Raw genomic sequence first — 20,638 nt, forward strand, 5'->3', positions numbered from 1 at the left:
GTATAACCTAAAGGGATGAGTACAATAGTCCCTAGTCCAAATATATTCTGGGTCATCAAGTTGCTTGTAGACATTTATAGCATAATATTGTAATTCCCCGTGTGTTTTCGTTGGTTTCTCCCATTTAAGTTCAATGGCTGTATCACTAAGTGAAGTAGCTGCAAAGAAACTTACCATTACAATTTCGAATAAGTCTAACTATTGACGAACCTGAGAGAATGTTTGTAGCATATTCAGGATCTGTTGGAGATGTAGTAAATTTCATGGTCAGGGTTTTCTTGGTTGTCATGTTGGAATAGTATACTTGAATGTAGAACGTGTAGGTTTCATATGCTTTCAGTTCCAACAACACAACTGAATTGTTTCTCGTACTCAAAGTAGACCATCTCTCGGAACTGCACACGTCTTGGGAGTTAATTGTCATGTTGAATAATATATATTCTGAAAATGATAATCGTTGTTCATTATGTGAGTAAAAAATATAGATAATTTTAATAAAATTGGAGAAAAATGTAGAAAATTTACCATAAGACCAACAGGGATTAGTCAAATTCTTGAAAATTACTAAATAATATAATATCGTGCGGCTTTAAATTTACCCCCCCCCCCCCCCCCCCCCCTCCCGCAATTAATAACATCCTCCAACTTTTTAATAAAAATTTATTTCTTTTCTATTTGAAAGTAATATTAAATAGGACAAAATACTATCTTTTGATGTTTAGTTACTTTTTAAATGTTGTGTACGTCACTGGTAACTGAAAATGTCCGATTTTTTTTAATTGAAACATGAGACAAATGACACCTCAAATTAAAGGTCTTTCAAAACTATACTTAATGATGTATAGCAATTTAAAACTATTGATTACTTTTTTAGAGAAACAGGTATAAATTAGGTGAAAAATGCAATACAAACTCAATTAAATATTACGTAAACAATGGAAAAACATGTTAGTTGATAGGAAATTGGTTTGTTTTCCATTTTGTGCTCACAAACAAGTTTTTGTTTAAAAAAATTAAATTAATAAACAAAAATAATCAAACACTCTTTGTGAGCACAAAACAAACCAATTTCCTATCAACAAACAAGTTTTTTCATTGTTTACATACCATTTAACGAAATTTGATTTTTTATCAAATTTATATTTGTTTTTCTCAAAAATTAATTGGTAGATTTTCAATCGCAATGCGCCATTGAATGTAGTTTCGGAAGACCTTTAATTTGATGTGTTACTTGTCTTATTTTAAAATAGCGGCTCTTTTGTGTTGTCGGTGATGTAAGCAACATTAAAAAAATAAATAAATGTCAAAAAATAGTATTTTTTGTCGTATTTAATGCTGCTTTTGAATTTTCAAAAAATAATAATTTGTTAAAAAGTTAATAAGAGGGGGGAGGTCAATTTAGAGCCGCACGGTATATATAAATAATTTCGGGTTATTTCAGATTATTTGAATAAAAATATTATTATTAAATTCAACATAGTGAAGAATAATTTTTTTACTGCTTAATTCTAATTACTAAGTAAAAATCAATGTTTCTTGAGCAATACTATAGGTTATCAGTACTAGTTGAATTAGTTGGATATCTCCTAAGTTCTCACTTAATCATTTCGGTCACCACAATTCTCTGTTCAATTCTGTTTTTTACTTCAGTTCTGGACTTAATACAAAATTACAAAAGTACAACCACAAATGAGGGTTAACAAAATCAACGGATAATTAATCTCTAAAGTCCTACTTTCCCTTCGAACTTATTAGTAAAGAAATACGAATATTCCTAGTCATGCTTGGTTAATTACATTTTGAATTTTTCAAAAACCCTGAAAGTTCTCGTTCTACCACTTGAATGAATTTTTAGCCAGCAAAGAAGGCGATAATTTTCCGTTATGAAGAAAAAAGATATTGAATTTAATAAAACCCTCAAAGTTAGGGCCTGTAACGGTATATTGGTTTATTAAAAGTTTCCAAACGCTTGCTTTCACTCTTCAACAAAAAAGGTTACATATTCCACCGAATAAGGGATATCAACACCTGCCGGATACGATGCAATATAAGGGCACAATTTTGAAGATTCCGGTTTCTTCCGGTTATTATTCAATAAAGTTAATTCAGCTTAGTAAAAATCTTAAAAAGTCTTGCAAGAACTATTAATTCTGGCAGTTTCACGTATCCGTTGACCCGCTCAAAGATTGTTTGATTTAGAGTTGCAGAACAATTACTACTTTTCTATAGATTTAAATCATCAAATCTGATATTAAAAGCGTGATAATTAAATCGAAGAGTACTTCGTTATTTTATTCTTAGTACATGAGACCTAAACATATTACCTTCTTAAGTCGCTTTTTGCCTGAAAACCGAAGGGATAATGCTCACTCCATTTTTCTTGGTACTCACCTATATAATGTATAGCATAGTAAAACACAGTGTTCTCGTGTAATAGATTCCAAACGATAGTGACGTTGTTAGGGTTGATATCAGTCACCTGCACATCTACCATTTCGCTGTCAAAGGATTCAGAACATTCGTCTCCATTAGAATACTTAGATACATCATTTTCGTTATATTTGATCCCGCTGTTTTTAGCAAAGTTTTCAATTACTGATAAGCACAGACGGTCATTGTCATGGAAAGCTATGCTGCCTGAAACACAGAAACATAAAACCTGAGTAACTCATTTGCTTAAGATCTCATATCCAATTCGTAATAGGATATAGTTCAGAATACCCTTAACCGGAGATATTCCATAAACTTACCATTTCTAATATTAATAGTTTGATTAGACCACAGCGACCTTAACTTCCTATTTTCAAACACCATCAGCGACTTGGTAAGATACAGGTTAGCTCCTCCAATCTCAGCCAATTGCGGCAGGAAATCCAAGTCCTCAATCACTTCGTTCCTGGCAACGAGCAGGTAGTCTCTAATATATCTTACGTACTTCAAACTTCCGTATAAAAGTTCGCCTTCATCCCCATTTTTGAGATTCATAATGGAGAGAGATCCATTAATGTGTGTGCATTTTTCCATATTTTGAATAGTAATTCTGTCAGTCAGTTTCCCAGATCCACAATACTGGACGCAGAAATTATCGCACTTTTCGCAGGAAAGGGTCACGTTGTTGAATTGAGTTTCTCTTGGACAATCGTCACCACTGACGCAGGTTTTGTTGTGCACGAACCACCTGCGCCCCTTACCTTCGGGTTGATTTTTATTTCGATCTATACATTCCTTTTCAGTCACGCATTGGGCGTAAAGGTAGAGGAGGTATCTGAAACATTCAAATGGGTAGTTCTATTATTCCATTATTTTTTCCCTTAAAAAATTAATTACAATTCTCAAGAATTAGGTACGTCATTGATTTAAATACATTACATTGCAAAATTAACGCATATTTTTACGCATTTCCGTTTTTATGTCTTAGAGTAAAATTTTACGTTACTAGCGAAGCGTGACCATGATTTTCAATAAATCTAGCATAACGAAATCAATAAGGAATATAGTTAAATGAATACACAGCGTACCAAAAATTACATAATTTTTATTCTTTAGTTTGTATAAACAAATGAATATTTATTAGAGTGTATTGGTCCTTTTTGCTCTGATTACTGCTTTACACCTCCTTGACATACTTGAAATTAAGTTTCAAATGCCGACTTAATTAATTTGAACCCGTATTTCCGTGATCCTTAATGACAGCTCATTTAAGTCCCTAGGGGGAATTTGCAAGGTTCTAACTTGTCAACCCATGTTGTCCCATAAACATTCGGTGGTATTCAGATCAGGGCTTCTTGTTGGTTAAGGCAACGTTTGAATTTCCACATGATGGAGGCAATTTTATACTGTTCCGGCCACGTGTGGACGTTCATTATTGTGCATCAATAAAAAATCTTCAACGATAAATGGGGCATATGGCACTACATGGGGTTCTAAAATGTCTGTTATTTATCGGTGGGCTGTAGATGTGACTGTCCTGAAGCACAACTAACTTCATGCGGCCTTCGAGACTAATGTTTCCCCATTTCATAATATATTCACCACCATAGCTCACAGTTCCGACAATGTTGCACTGGCCGTATCGCTATCCAGGAGGTCGATACACTCTCTTACGACGATCTTGCTTAAAAAGGCAAAATCGAGACTCATCCGACAAGGAGTACGTTGCCCCATAGACGATCTCCCCAATTTTGGTGTTCTCGGGCAATTTGAAGACGATATCTTCGATGTTTTACGATCAATAGGGGACCGCTTGCAGCCCTGTAGGGATTAACATTCGTTTTTAACAACCTTCTTCTCACTATATCTTGATTGATACGAAAGTCACATCGACGATAAAACTCCTGCTGCAGCGCAGTGCTGGTAATGAATCAACTTTGTAAAGCTTTCAGTCGCAAAAATCGATCTCGGTTATTCATTGTCAACTTTTGTCGTCTTTCTCCGTATCCTTGTCCTGATCTTCTTTGATTAATACCAGTGTCCCGAAACCACTCGAGTGCTCTGAAGGCCGTAGATTGGGGGGCCACTCCCAATCGTAGTGCGATTTGAACTTGTGGTTACTTCTACAAGTGCCACAGCAGCTGCATATTATTTTAGCGAAATATTTCTTCTCTTGTAGACATTTTAGACCATTTCCTTTGGGAACAAAGTTTTCAATTCAAAAATGCACTAAAAACACAATTTAAACGAAGTTAAATGAAGTATACAGCCTTCAAGCCAAAATTGCTGAAATAGCTATTTTCAATATTTTGTAAACAATTGTTTTTATTTTATAAATAAACGCATAAAAAAAATTACGAAAAAGTTTTAGGAGTCATAAAGAAATAATTTCAAATCGCTAGCGCGCATTATAGTTATTTTCGAGGGCAGATTTTTCAATTTTAAAAATTATGCATTCATTTTGCGCTGCAGCGTAGTTTTATACAGAAACCTCGTAACTCAATAGGAATTAAATTCTGCCAAAAGGAGAATTAAAAAAGGGTTAAATTTACATAAAATATGATTATGTTTTTCTGCAAAAAAACCATAACAATTCTAAAGACTAAAGTCGCCACTAGTTTAAATTGATCTTGAATGTTGGAAGAATTTTATGTACTACCTGAAGTCGATCGGAACTAAATCAGGAATCAGATCAATACCGAAAGGAGAAAGAAAGTTTCAGGTACGCAACGAGCTTAAATGGGTCTTGAATCTTAAAGTAATTTTATTTGGAGCTTAACTTGCTGGACAAAAGAAACGTACTGAGCGAACTCCAACTCTCTCAACTGCTTAACTTGATTTTGTTAGTCTTTAATGCAACTTTCAGTTACAAGAACGTCTCTAAATTGTTTTAAGTTGACCGAAAAAGCAAAATTTTTAATTATTCCTTTTTAACTTTATTAATCTGAATACATGGTTATGGCTAACATGAAAATCATATTACTGCTGTAATAAACTGAAAATTTCCTCTGATATTTTCCACTTAAGCCTTAACACTTTTACGAGCGAATATAAAATTTACGTGCTCTTGTAATAAATTGCGTTGGCTCAGGACCGGACCAGAATTTCAAATAGTACATATGTGGTGTGGCTCCTATACTTGTGTCGTCAATGGCATTTAAAATTCTTCAAAATCAGATTTACTGCTCTGAAAAATGGATTTACATATATATTTATTCCTTTTAATTGAACATCAACCAACTTTAAACTCTTTCGGTGTATTTCTGGTTAACAAATTTGTGTGCTAAAAAATATTTGAGGAGACGAATAGTACGCATAGTAATTTTGATTAGATGTTTTGTTTTCTACGCTACACCAGTACTTTATTTTTGGTTTATGACCCATTTTTATGACTTTTTTCCAAGCGTCGCATGTACACATCTCAGTTCTCGGTCATTGCACAATTAAATTATAGAATCGTGTTTTTCCAGTGCTGTTGCTAACTCGCATTTAAGCATAAATGCATGAGCTTTCAATTAGTTTATTTGCATTAATGCATTTTACTGCTTACAGAAGTAACGACGGAAGTGTGAAAAATCATTCATGCAACATCAATAAACTGTCTAATAAATTAGGGGTGTCGCTTTATGAGCTTGACACATTTATTCGCCATGGCCGCGTACGCTGTTCGCAATTAAACTTCTATAGAGGAAGTTTAATTAAAGCTTTAGTTATTCATCAAATTTTATCATAAAAGTGCGTATATTTAGATGTTCCAGGAACGACAGGACTCACTTATCTGGAGGGCATTCAGGAACGCAAATCCCGCCGTTGTCGAAGTTCTTGCAAACGTCGCAATGAGCGTTCGAATTGTTCTTTGAACAACCCAGACATTCCTCGTGGCAGTGATCAGTGAAAACTTGGCACGTGTTCTCATTCCAGCAATGTCCTAATAACAAAAGCAAACTGTAATTAATTACATCGTCAAAATTACTATTTTGTACCGCCACAATGGGCCGGACAGGCAGGACAGTCATCTCTGTATTCTTGATATTGAACATAGCTGTCCGCACCGATTCTCTTCCAGTCGACCGTATTTGCGAAACATAAATTGGGAACTTTCCCCATCTTCACATATCCTCGGCCTATGTACGATAATTTGGTAGTTCCGATCTGCAATTAAATTAGTTTAATTACTCAGAGTTATCTACTTTAATTCCGAAGGGAGTGGATATGGCTATCAATTTATAAGCGATGTTTAGTCGCTTGTAAATAGTAAATATATTACTTTGTCTCGCAATTGCTCCTCAATTGAATTCTTGGTGATTGTATTTGCAACAATATCAACTGACAGTATTGAGCGCAATTTAATTATTTATATATAAACAAATGCCACAAAACCTCCTCGTATTATCACAAAAATTTATTTTGTAATGTCAATGTGATAAAAATTTGTAAGAAAGGTCAGCGTGTTGTTCTTTGAATGCCCTTATTTGGGAAAACAGTTTTAGATAGTGAGAAGCTCAGATCCAATTAGCAAACAGTATAAAGACTTCCTGCATCATAACGCGGACAAAGGGAACTAATTTCGAATTCCCGAAAGCTCGTTCACTTTTGACAAATCTAACAGACCTGAAAGCATTCTCGATCAATCAAGCATCAACGATCTCAGATGTTTTATAAAAAAATGTGGTTTCATGACACGTGATAATCAGAAAAAATAAATTGCACGTATTTTCGCTCTTCAGCGGCAGAGATCTCCTAATTAATCGTTGGAACCCAACCAGTCTGAGAAGAGTTCGTCGCCGAATTGTTACCCAAATCCATTTCGTAATCTCCATTAATTTGATATTTCAAATTTCCGGCCTAAATATATTGTCTGATTTAATTAGACGATTTTCAGGTATTTACTGTTACGAAATGGAGGAGGACTCGTGAATATATTCATAAATTTATGTCGTACCAATCTCCTCTTAAGAAAATCCACTAAGCGATAATTTTAAATGAGAACCGTTCTATCTTAAAGATGGGGCAACTTATCAGTATTTAAAACATTGCCTTAATTAGATAATTTTCATAAATTAATTAATCCGAATTAGAAATTTTCGTCGGTAGGTTTATATCTAAAGACATCTCATATACTTCTTTAAATCTACAGAAGTATGTTGACCAATCACTGGACAACAACGATTTATGAACAACAGCGACGTATGAAGCTCATAATTAAATCAGTTTAAGGAATTTTTAAAACCGTCTACACCAAACAATTTTGAAAAATTTACTGCCACCTATCTGAGAAGTTGTCGTCGACAAATGCATATCTAAATTCAACTCATGTCTTTTACATCTGCTGAAACCTGTTAACTAACAGAAAACAAACACGTAGGTATCCGAACCATGTTGAGGGCAGTTTAATGGAATTACAGAAACTTCGTGAACTAAACGATTTTCAGGAATTTGTTACCATCCATCAGAGGAGTTTTTGTCTAAACATTTCTAATTAAACTCAAGTTAGAATCTCCTTTAAATTTATAGAAATCTACCAGCTAATCAATCGTTATAAAACAGGGACGTATGAGACTCATATTAGATGCAGTTTCCATAATTATTTTTAAAAACTGCACTTATCGGACGATTTTCAGAGGAGTCATGATCTATACGTTTATATCAAAATTCATGTTGTAACCTCCGTTCATTTGGTAGAAGTATGCTAACAAATCATCGAGAAATAGGGATATATCAGTTTCTTATTTATAGCAGTTGATAGAATTTCAAAACTTATGCTAATGACATGGATTTTCAGGAATTTATGGTATCCAATCAATAGAGCCTCATCTGTAAATTTTCGCATAAATCTTATAATCTCCTTCAAATCAATATAAATCCAATAATTAAACACCGAGAAACAGAGACGTAGCAGACTCATATTTGAATCAGTATATAGAATTTCAAAAATGGCGTTAATTACATGGATTTTCAGGAATTTACGATATCCAATCAACAGAGCTTCATTTATAAATTTTCGCATAAATCTTATAATCTCCTTCAAATCAATATAAATCCAGTAATTAAACATCGAGAAACAGAGACGTAGCAAACTCATATTTGAATCAGTATATAGAATTTCAAAAATGGCGTTAATTATATGGATTTTCAGGAATTTACGATATCCAATCAACAGAGCTTCATCTATAAATGTTATAATGTCCTTCAAATCAATAGAAGTCCGGTAATTAAACATCGAGAAACAGAGACGTATCAGACTCTTATTTGAATCAGTATATAGAATTTCAAAAATGGCGCTAATTAGACGAACTTTCAGGAATTTATGGTATCCAATCAACAGAGCCTCATCTATAAATTTTCGCATAAATTTTATAATCTCCTTCAAATCGATAGAAATCCGGCAACTAAACATCAAGAAACGAAGACGTATCAGCCTCCCATTTAAATCAGTATATATCATAGAATTTCAAAAATGGCGCTAATTAGACGATTCTCAGGAATTTACTACCATCAATCAGAGAAGTTAAGGTGCAGAAATTTCTATGTTAATAATCTCATAATTACTTTTAAATTGGTAGAAATCTGAGACGCATACCACTTAGTCCTAAGGTCAATTATGAATTGTAAAGTTTGACGTTAATTAACAGGGGCGGACTTAGACGCGGAACATGGTACATGAGTGGGTATAGAAAACTTCTATGTTACGGAATTCATGAAATTATTACTCCCCTCAGGGATAAGTTACAATATACTTAAGAATTCCTATCTATCACTAAAGTTGCTTCAGGAATTGCATGTCTGAGAGTTGCGACAAACAGACAGTGATGCATTTCTCCAAGTTCAAAAAGTTTAAAAGAAAACTAATCAACTGTTGTAGACATTGCCGGTTTTTCATTCCTAAGTAAAAATTGAAAATTTATAAGCAATAAAAAAACAGCGCACATGGGGATAATTCATAATGGAATTAGCAAGGGAGTATTGGAAAATCAGTTTTAAAACACAGCTATACTTTTAAAGCAATCAACTCTGTTTGCGAGTCGGAGAATAATAATTCTTGTTAAAACTGAAGCTAAAGCGATTTTAAGTGCGTTACTAAAATGTTGAAAGTTTAATGTATTTTAAGTGCACCACAAAACTATAAAACATAGTGTAATATGAAACCTACAAGTTTAAGAAGAAACTGTTTATGGTTTGAGGGAATATAATGGTGGGTATAGACGTTTTATTGCAAATTTGTGGGAAAATATGAGAGGAAGCATTTAAAGTTCAAGCATTAAGTCATCTCCTAATGAGACCGTTGAAGACTTTTTCGTAATGTTCTTAAAATAAAAATGCAATGCAGGTCCTTTATGAACGTAGAATTTGAAATAATTGTCGAAATGGATTTATCGAGGCAAAACCACAGGATATCGATTAGGCAGGATCACGAATTAGAGATTTTTTGAGAGACCAAGAATAATGGCCGAACACAAACCCTTTTAAAAGGAGCTATTTATACTCGAAATAATTTTATGCTCCAAATGAAGGAGATAATAGACAATTAAACAATTCATGGGGAAAGTAAAACAAAGGACAATATCGCAGGAAAAACTGACAATGGGTGCAGACAATGGAGATGAAAATGCTTTCATACCCAAAGTTACCTAAAGCCGAAAATTAACTGGAAGGGCTGAGAATTACAGTATCAAGATACTACATAGTAACACTCACTTAACAGACATCGAGTAATTTAATTATAGTTTTAGATCGAATTAATGTGCAAAATTTGTGAGATAAATCTTAACGAAAATGTTGTCAAGGCGTCAAGTCAACGTGGCACTGAAATATGTGGTTTCATCAGGAATTTCTCAAAGTAAATTCTATTACATCAAGATTTTTCATACAAACCTGGCAAAACTCATGAAAAACCTGCCCTCCCAAGCAAAAATATATATCGCAACAAACACCAGTTTCAACAATAAAAATATGAAACTGCACTTTAAAAGTTCGCTATGCCAGACAAACAATGTGTGTGGTGCTTCCACCACACACATTGGAATATTTTGCCATATTCCCGCTCCATTATTTTCTACAGCCAGCTCAAAAAGGATTCAAAACACACGCCTCAACATTCCTTCAATTGAGCAATTTTGAAGCTGATAGAGACAACGAGATGCGCCATGCAATTGACACATACGATGGCCTTATATGAAGATCTCAGACAATATTCAGCATAAAATGAGATTCGTTTCATTTGCGTCATGTAATACAGTGCTTAGCACACGAAAAAGTATTTCAATAGAAGCACGTATTATGTATGTAGGTGCAATTCTATAGCTGCGTAATGGGGTTTATGTTGCGAAGGGAGAAGGAGAAGTTTTAAGGGAGGAAGAAATAATCAATCATTCCTTCGACTTTAACCTTCAGTGGTGAACCCTTGACATCGATTTTTGTTATTTATGTCGGTTCAATGGCGTTAGGGAATTCTCTGGTTCTAGCACGGTCAAATCAAATGCCGTAAATCACGAAAATCAGTCTTCATTCGTTTGAGGTGGTTTCTCCTGTTGTTATAAATACTAATTATAGCTTACGGATAACACAAGTGACGTAATTTCTTTGTTAACTAACCAATTTAAACTTTCTACCACACATGTACAACACCGGGCACGTTTCGCGGAACTGTTTTTTTTTTCAGCTGAATATAAAGTAAAGGGAAATTCATTACGGTTCTTGTTTTTTGTAACATTCATCGTGCATAGTACAAGCCAGAAAAGAATAGAATACATCAGAGTATTGGTAATATAAGGCGAGACACCTACGCGTTTACAACGTGATTACAACTTCAGTTTAAACAGAACTCTAATGTTTACAGAAGATCGAGTAAACAAAATTAAACCAAATTGAAAAGTTCCAAGGTGGAAGCAGTAAAAATGAAAAGTTTCGTTTCATTATTAATTTGTAGTATTTTCTTGCAAGTTAAAGGAGCATTCAAAGGAAGCCGAATCTGAAATTGAGGATCTATCTTCTCTTTTGCCAATAATTTTGCATTTTTATTAGGCATCTTAGGTAAGAAATTTACGAGAATATTCTAAAACATCTTGCGTAAAGATGACTATAACAAACGAGACGAACTAATCTGAATATTGATTAAAACCAAGCCTAAAGACATATTTCATCTGTGAGTTATATTGATGATAGTAATTTAACTTGTGTATTAACTGGAAATTTTGTTCCATTTTGACATTATTTCCAAGCGAATACAAAGTTGTTTCAGCTGAAATCAATACTTCTAAATCTTGATAGTGTACATAAGTCTAAAAATAAATTCTTCTCGTTTCTATCTAATTTGTTCATGAAAAAGTATCAAAATTCTGGAAAAATACCATCGAAACTACAAGATGGAGCAACTACGAAAGTATCTTTCTAGCTGTTTCAGAACTCAGAAATCTGCATACATGTCACTCACCGATAAAATTATTAAAGAGTAAAATGTTTTAACTACCTGCATGTAAACCATTCTGTCTTATCATGACTGTTGAAAAGAGAATATAATTCCATCAAAAACTTTATTTACTACATTTGGACCTAACAAGTTCTTATGATTACTTCCAAAGACTTATAGGCTGCATTATGCGAAACCTGAGAAAACCACATCACTGATAACTTAATCAAATCCATAGAAATTTTATCACCAAGGAACAAAAGCATTCAAGTATAAAACTCACAAAAACCTAAAAAATCCAAAAAAATCATAATCTCAGATGGACTTAAGGGCTTGTAATAAATAGCAGAATACAAGAGTCTCTCACATCTATAAGAAATTGAAGATGGTCAAATGCAATGAGGATATTTGAGGCATCTAAATTCATGCCCAGAATGGTGTGGGATCAAGTCGAAAAATTTTGGAAAGAATTACATTGAATTGTGCTTCGATACACAATGCATGTATCGATTAATCTCGATGAAATATTGATGAAACGATAACCTTCGATGGTCTACCAAATACCCTAATCAATAAGATTAGTGTAATACAAAAATTACAAAAAATGTTCAAAATTTAAAATCTATTTAAAGTAATTGAATTTTAGGGGAAATATTTATGGAAAGCCTGGAGATATTTTTTTTGCCTTCTGAACTATATTTCGTGTACTTACATAAGTAAATTATTAAATCATGTAGATGGCAGCACCATAAAATATAATATCTTTTTGACCAGTTTTTTTAATGAAAAATGCCGGGGGACTCGTTCATACGAGGCTATCGAAATCCACAATTGGTATGCAATTATACGAGTATATCTGAATTTACACCACCATCATACAGGGTAAACTAGATCAATTTCAAATTAGTTTAATTTTATAATTTTCTTTTTCCACGTTTCTCCTTGTATTTCCGGAAACTGAGGGATGAAAATTTTGATAAGTTCTCAAAGGTACTCATTGTATGATCAATTGGTCGTGACAAAGATGAACGAGCTGCGGTTGAAAACTAAGAATTTTGAAGTTTAGAATTTTAATCCATAAAAATTCACTCAATCAGTTTAACCAACATCGTCTCAATTACATAAATGGTGTCTAAGTCTAAAGGATTTAAACCATGGTTTAAAAGATATTCTTAATCTCTCTTTACACTGCGTCTCTCTTCGGAATTAATATCTATTTTTATTTGTACCACTGAGGCATTGAAACTCAATTGAAAATGGCGAAAATCAAGATTCACTTCATGTTTAATCAACAATAGTCCGAAGTTCGAGGGAGATCGGAAAAAAGGAAAATGGGAAATAAAATAACTGAAATGTGAGTATGGAAATAATAATAAAATATAAGTAAGGAAATATATCTTTTTAATTACCCAGTTTCTTCCAATAATAAGTATCTTCAGGTTATTTCATAGAAATTATTAAGGCTTAGGCGGAAAGGGCCGTAACTGAGGAGTAAACCGTAAGAAAGACAAAAAAAAGAAACACTAGGGAGGATTCTTACTGAATATTGGACTGTGCTAAATTTCTTTAACCCTGATATACATACATATATACATATATACAAAGAATTTAACATACATACATAATATTAACATATAAACCTTTCACGAAGAGTTTTAATTATAAACACAATGATTTTTTTATTTACATAATAGTTTCCCCCGTACATCTTGGCAATACTTCATTCTCCCTTAATTTGGCCTCATTTTATTTTCCTCCCAACTTACTTTTCTCAATTTGGAAAAACCACTTACTTAAGGAAATTTGGAGCATCCCCACAATGACTAGAGCATTTAGATTGAGAAGAGGAAATAAACACAGAAAACGTCCATTTGTTGTTTTTCACATTAAGTCATTAAATTTAGGTTAGTATGCAAAAGGGCCTTTATCTCTATCACGGATATAAAATTTCTATGGGAACTTAGGAATGGCAACTCAAGTTTATATAAACACAATCCTTCAGCTTTATTCAACATTTTTCTCACGTAAATAATCTCTTCTCGACTTCGCTGCTATCTTTTTTTAATCACTCATTAGACACTTAAACGATAACTTTGATAATTCGCGTAATTAGAAACTGCGTCTTTCCTGTCTATTTCGAAATAGTTCATGAAAAATAGCTATGTGTCATGGTTAAGGAAATAACTCCAAAAAGCCATGACTCAGATGCCCCACACACCTGAGACATAATGGTATATTTACAAAATAAATTACTTTTTGGGTCAGTGTTGTTGGGTATCTACCTATACACACGACATTAAATCCGCGGTCCATTATTATGCTAATTTAATTCCAATAATGAATTAACAAAATTAGGAAAATATGGTAATTATTGTTTAATTTCGTTTTATAAAGTATAATGTATTCCGTGCCATAGACTTCGTGTCTGTCTGTGCATACTCATGTTTTTATTGGATTTATTGTTAATCTTGGATTTTTTGGAAGTATTTAGGTAATCAAAATTGAAAAACTCTGTATGGGAAATTAAAAAAAAACTCTTCTGGAGATAAATTTGTATCAAAATTTATTATCTTAGTGACTTTATTGTACTAAGCGATATTTCCATACGAACAGTTAATAGGTATCTTGATCTTCATCATATACCTAAATCTACTGTAACTTTTTTTAAATAAGCCGTGTATTATATACCTATTTTGCCTTTTTAACAATTAAAATTATTATTTATATAAATAGTGCTTATTAAGTACTTGCACAAATTTTAAAGAGTGAATCTTTGACTAATTTTAAGATAAAAAGTTTACATGAACATGAGTCCATATCGCCTTGGATCTGAGATACAGTACTTCAGAAAAGTTGTTTGGTATTCTGATTACATTTTTGTTTAAAAACGTGTCAATTTAAATTCTCAATATTGGGAATATCGGTAATAAGAAACAAATATTTACTTAGTTTTTTGTTTGACGTTAGAGGACGCCACATACAGTGTTGTACCTGGACTTAAGTAACTATAAATCTTATTATTTGTCACTGAAAGCAGGAGTTTTGGAAAAAAACTGGTTTAAACTTAAACCTGCGTTGGAAATTTATAAGTTGAGTCCCTGAAAATTTTTGAAAAATAAGCGGAAAAATGTATCTATTCTTGATTGTATTGTGATCTGACAAACTTAGAGCAGTTACAAGACTAACCTACTTTTGCAAATAAGTTAATAACATTTACAATAATTGCTGAAAATGATTGCTGCCTACTGGAATGCGTGCATCAATTCGCCTTAACATTGATTGATGAACTCTTTCGAATATACCGGGTGTTTGATTAATGTAATCTAATAATAAATAGATATAATCAAAATACTAAACAAAAAAAAACTAAAGCCCTGCATTTCAAGCGCCAAGCCGATGCGAGCCCATGTTCACATGTACTTTTTATCTTAAAAATAGTCAAAAACTCACTTTTTAAAGTTTGTGCAAGTACTTAATAAACACCCGGTATGTTACTACAGACAATATAATTTTCACATTTTCTTATTCCACTCGATTTATATGAAAAATACGAATTGTTCACATTCTCTGAGCCCTAGGTCAAGTATGTTAAGGCAGGTTGAGACGCATTAAGTTTATCATTATGACGAAATAGAAATGCATAAATGCTTGGCTATTAATAGAGACTGGAACTTACCTTGACGCAAAATTAAAATATGGGCGAAAACAGCGGAAACGCTAAATTGTGTTGTTGCCAAATTATACGTAAACCTAAGAATTAAGCAAATACGAGAGGTCATTGAACAAAACCAAAATTCTATTCAGTCATCATGAGAAAGCTTCAATAAGATCACGCTTCGTGCTCATTCATAACATGGAATGTGAAAAGCATAACAACAGATTGTCGTAGGCACGCCTAGGAGTTTCACTGCTTTGTCAATAACACAATCTAATTTCAGCTACAGTTTACAATAATTCATTTAAAGCAACTTAAAACATGCGACAAGTGACTCTAAATTTCATTTCAACTATGCTAACGTAACGGGCTCTACATTATGTTGTCCCATTTAGTTGCAGTAATATCTGTGGCGTATTATTTAAAAAGAAATTAAGTTCGGATTAGGAAATGTATTAAAAATTTGCAATTGCTAATTTCAACATTATTTAGACAAGCCTCGTTTCTAAACTAATACGGCGGGTCAAGGCGGAAAAAATCATTAACAAGGCAAATTTTAAGTATTTGTATTTTGTACGTTAAATGCACGACAATGCAACTGAATAATGCGACAACACATTTCGCAATGAACCGCAGATCAGGTAATGGTATTCAATAAAGCGGGTTAAACTAAGGTAAATAGAGCCTCATATTTTCCTTTAAGACATACCTCCTCTAAGTCATCCATGTAATAAGCAACAAAGGAGTACATGCCATCAAAAAGAGTGACCCCTTTAATGGCTCTCAAGTTCGGGAACAATTTACCAATAGAAGTTAATCCTTTCCAGGAGAAAATAGCTAGGTGTCCAGTAATGATTTCCAGATTGGGGAAAGACACGTATTCGTTCTGATATTTGGCTCCTTCTGATCCCATGTTCTCCATAAGGAGGGCTATTTCAATGCTGCCATCAACTATCCTGCAATTCTTTAGGCTTGTTAGCATAAGCAGATCGTTCCGTAGTCGAAAATCGTAATTGCACACTTCTGGTTCCGAATCGGAATTCACGAAGGTTAAGGTTAAAATGCACAAAAATGCGAAATGATAAATAATTACAGTCATGTTGGTTCAAAGCTAAAACACATTCACGAACGAACATACACTATACAACTGATAAAGTCGAAGACTTCAAATAGCTGTTAAGGCTGCCTTTTTTTGGCAAATGTTGATGAAGACTTGTAAACAGATCCATAAAAAGGAATTTGTATTTTTATCTTTTGCTAGTGATCTTTAAGGAAATAGGAGAGACGCAGATAGTGACACTGTACACACTGACAAAACTGAATTGCAAAAAAAATTAGTTTAGTGTGAACTTCAAGGACGATGGCCTGCAGGTATCATTAAAAATGCTAATGTTTAAATAGTTCGATTTAGTTTGAGTAATTTGCAATAATACAATACGACCACTTGAATGAATACAAAAATTTATTTATAGCTTCAAATTAACAGAAATAATATAAAAATTGGAAACTTAAAGCGAACGTCTTGTTTTAGTTTCAAAGGGCCTAATGACTTCAAGGTCTCAGAAGCGCTTTCATTGCTCTCATATTAAACATTATCTCCCCCTTAATAATACCTCACAGCCCTAAATTAAATTGATGAGGTATAGGGGATGATGTTTTCATTTTCACATATGGCAATTATCTCTTCGAAGAGCGTATTGAAAATATTGCATATCATTTTTTAACATTATTTGGAAGATGAGAGTATCTACATTATTCCGGTAGCAAACAGAGCTTTATTAATCTTGCGTTTGAAAAAATAGAGCAAAGAAGTGTGCACAATATCCAAAAAATAGCTCAAAAGCTCATGGACATTATCCCCGAGAGCGCCAAGGTAATATATCCTTCGGCCTTAAATTTGCATAAAAATCCCACACATCAACGTATTCGAAAACAGGTTTTTAAAAACCAGTAGCCAGTTTTAATAACTAGTACGAAGTTTCCAAAGGAAATTGTTAATTCTGCCTTTGAATTTGGGAATTCTGGATAGCCAACAAATAATGTAAAGTTTCACGAACATCACGAACATCTTAAAAAAAAATGTAAAAAACCCATTGAAGTTATCGAAATAAAATCAATGAAAATTGATACTTGCATTGAATTTGGGACTTTTGATGGTCAACAAAGAGTACTATTACAGGGGAGCCCCTCAAAGCCTCTAAAAACGCTCACACATATGCACTTACGGAAGTTGTCCCAATACCACGCGAATGTTACTTCTAGATTTAAATTCTGAAAAAGTTCTGGATTAGTTAATAAATTACACATATAATTTAGGATAAGTTCACATTTCAAAATTTTATAATTGAATCTTCACTTTTTTTTCAAAAATTTCCTTGCAAATCAACAAAAATACAAGAAAATATATGAAAGCGATGAAAAAAAAACAAGAAAAATCCTCAACTGCTCCTTAAAAGGTGAACGTCAAATTAAAGCAAACATATTTTCTAGATCTGGTTAAATTTCTCTAGGGAAATTTTGCTACTTTCAGTCTCAAAACGAGTCTTAACCAATTCTCATCAGGTGCCCAGTTTAGCTTCGGTCAAAACCAGTTTGGCTGCTCATTCCTTGTAAATATAACAAGATATGAACTCCATTTTATCTTTTTTGGCAATTATCTGCTCAATTTAATGTGATAAAACCCACCTTGAATCTTTTGAGAGCGAAATAATCATACTTTCATTTTATTCGTGTATGGAGTCGAGCAGGGAATATTAATAAATTAATTAATTATTAATATTAAGCTAATATTTTTTCGTTACTTTATACTGTTATTTGCATTTAATATACGAAAAAAAAAGAAGACGGTTCTTGATGGAGGCAGTCGTTAAAAATCTTTAACAAACGCCGTCCGTTAAGGATAAAAGCACGAACATAAATATAGGTATTTATATTTTTTCTATAGTATACGTGTAAGTTGATTCTAAAATGTAATTTCTAGCATTTCCTCTAGAACTTTCAAATTCTCCATTTTATTTAGTGAATTTCGTATTGTCTTTTATTAAAGTTTTTAATCATTTTTCTCCTAGGTAGTTTGGGGAAAGTGGATTTGTATGATTTAGTAGAATTTTTAAACGATAGATTATTTAGGTTATTTACATAACAAGCGAACAAAATAACATCTAACACACGAGCGTGAAATGTTGCATGAGCTACAAGTGAGGGCGGCAATTACTCGAGTATGCCAAGAAACTTACTTGCGAGTTACCTACATCATTTCTTCCATGACAATGGGTCATAAAAAAATAAATAAATAAATAAAAAGTTTACTGGACCGACATTGGACCCCAAAGGGAAAATTGCTCCATCGTTGCAGATCGTGCTTTCGTGATCGATGCTTTCGTGACGCTGATATTTCGTGATGTTTTGCTGAATTTATTATAGACATTCACAACTTTTTGAGATAGGTAGTATGAAATATTTTTCCTAATTAACTAATACAATAGCATATTGCTACAACTGTTGCTTTAGCTACAGTAATTCGTCGCACTGTGCTCATAATTAATTTGTTTTTCCTTATACACGTTTGGTAGGATTTCACACGCTAAACCACGCGTGTGTTAGTATTTGTCTTCACCACTACTGCCTCTGTTGGTTACGTTTCCTTTGATAGAAAACCATAGAAATATAGCTCTATTGCGGTTCTTTGGAGATTCATAGTACGCTAGCGACTAATAAATTTTTACCATTGCATTGATTGTGACTTTATTTTTCTTAATTTAAGTACGAACAGCTCACGAAGCCTGCTTTAATTTAGCTAAATCTGCTAAATCTAGTAGAAGACCTAGATGATTATTAAAGTATATGTGTCTTAAGATTTACCAAGCTTGAAAAAATAGAATATCGCTTCTAGTTTTCCAAGCCCACTTTTTTCCTATCAGATTCCCACTCCTCATTTTACCCATCTTTGCAAATATTTAAACTTCTCGAGCAGTGACTTGTTTACTAAATTAAAGGGATTGCTTCCAGAGACATTATTTAGTTTTCCCCTTGTTTTGCGTCACAAGAGCCCATTTTCTTTTTGCTTATCTAATTTATGTTGTGTATCAAAGGCACGTCTGTTAGATGGATAGGCAAACACAGCGGAAACCAAACTAGAATTTATTTATTAGGCTGTGTGTGTTGATCTCGATAAAAATTGCATTGTTGAAAGGAAATTTATACTTATTCGGTGTACATAAATTATAAACCATTATTATTTATACGAACTTTCGAATCACCTGGATGGTCGCCAAAAAGGGCAATTGCCCCTTTAATCCCCTATTTTGAAGGATAATGAGAAAAAAGGTGGACCCTTACACCTGTCGACAACGAAATTCCCACCATTCGAAATACACGTGCATACGTTTCAAGAGTTTCAGGTATAATTAATGCTCATCATACATGGCCAGCGAACGTAAGTTAATTAACTAATGATTGATCAAGATTGCACGGATTGTTTGGGAATAAGAGAATCAGAAAATGGATAAAAAGTGGGCAGGTGAGAAATTTCTTAATTAACATCGTTATTCAGAATAGTGGTTGTATTTATCATTTCATGATCTCTTACTGGGGGTTACCACGTGGCCCGTACGAGTTCCTGGATAACCACTTTGCCATGGTCCAAAGAACGTATTCGACCAGTAAACTCCCGTTTAACACATTTATTTGAAATTCAAATTTTGAATATCCAATTAAATGTATTAAACGGACTTTTATTTACCTAGTACTAATTTTACATACCCACGCATTAGTCCCTGAAATGAATATTATCTGCTTGATTTGATAACATCGTCCGCCTACGAAATCAAAATAAAGTTATAACGTGCCTGAAATTTGGTATTGCCTAGACCCTAAAATATCTACATATCCGCATACATTTCATCTGTTAGTCTAAGTTATTGTGTTGTACAAAACCTCGCATTACGTTGGTCGTAAATTAGCATCATCCATCACTCTATTGTACTATAATAGAGTTCATGTGCATTTCTGCGTATTTCATCAGTTAAAGCTACGTTAACTCCACACTATCAACAAATATTTTGGATAGTATTATGCTGCTGATATCTCCCCATATGACCAGTTGTTTTGAGGTGTTTGTCGTAAATTCGACAAATATTAATATTTTG

General features: G+C 33.3%; 1 protein-coding gene across 2 annotated transcripts in view; it reads right to left on the reverse strand.

The window, feature by feature from the left end:
- Positions 1 to 20,638, reverse strand: part of LOC136414147 (insulin receptor-like) — a 39,088-nt gene that overhangs the window by 6,187 nt on the left and 12,263 nt on the right. The window contains exons 1-7 of one of the 2 annotated variants that reach the window (XM_066398000.1): positions 16,201 to 16,861; positions 6,414 to 6,582; positions 6,205 to 6,358; positions 2,751 to 3,265; positions 2,392 to 2,637; positions 211 to 441; positions 8 to 158 (exon numbers count right to left, since the gene is read on the reverse strand). In XM_066398000.1, the coding sequence (XP_066254097.1) occupies positions 8 to 158; positions 211 to 441; positions 2,392 to 2,637; positions 2,751 to 3,265; positions 6,205 to 6,358; positions 6,414 to 6,582; positions 16,201 to 16,590 (1,856 nt within the window). In that variant the 5' untranslated portion in view covers positions 16,591 to 16,861. Of the gene's footprint in view, positions 1 to 7; positions 159 to 210; positions 442 to 2,391; positions 2,638 to 2,750; positions 3,266 to 6,204; positions 6,359 to 6,413; positions 6,583 to 16,200; positions 16,862 to 20,638 lie in introns of those variants that run through there. The other variant, XM_066398001.1, reaches the window with a different exon arrangement.

The sequence above is a fragment of the Euwallacea similis genome, chromosome 16 (genome assembly GCF_039881205.1).
Source record: "Euwallacea similis isolate ESF13 chromosome 16, ESF131.1, whole genome shotgun sequence".
NCBI classification, from domain to species: Eukaryota; Metazoa; Arthropoda; class Insecta; order Coleoptera; family Curculionidae; genus Euwallacea; species Euwallacea similis.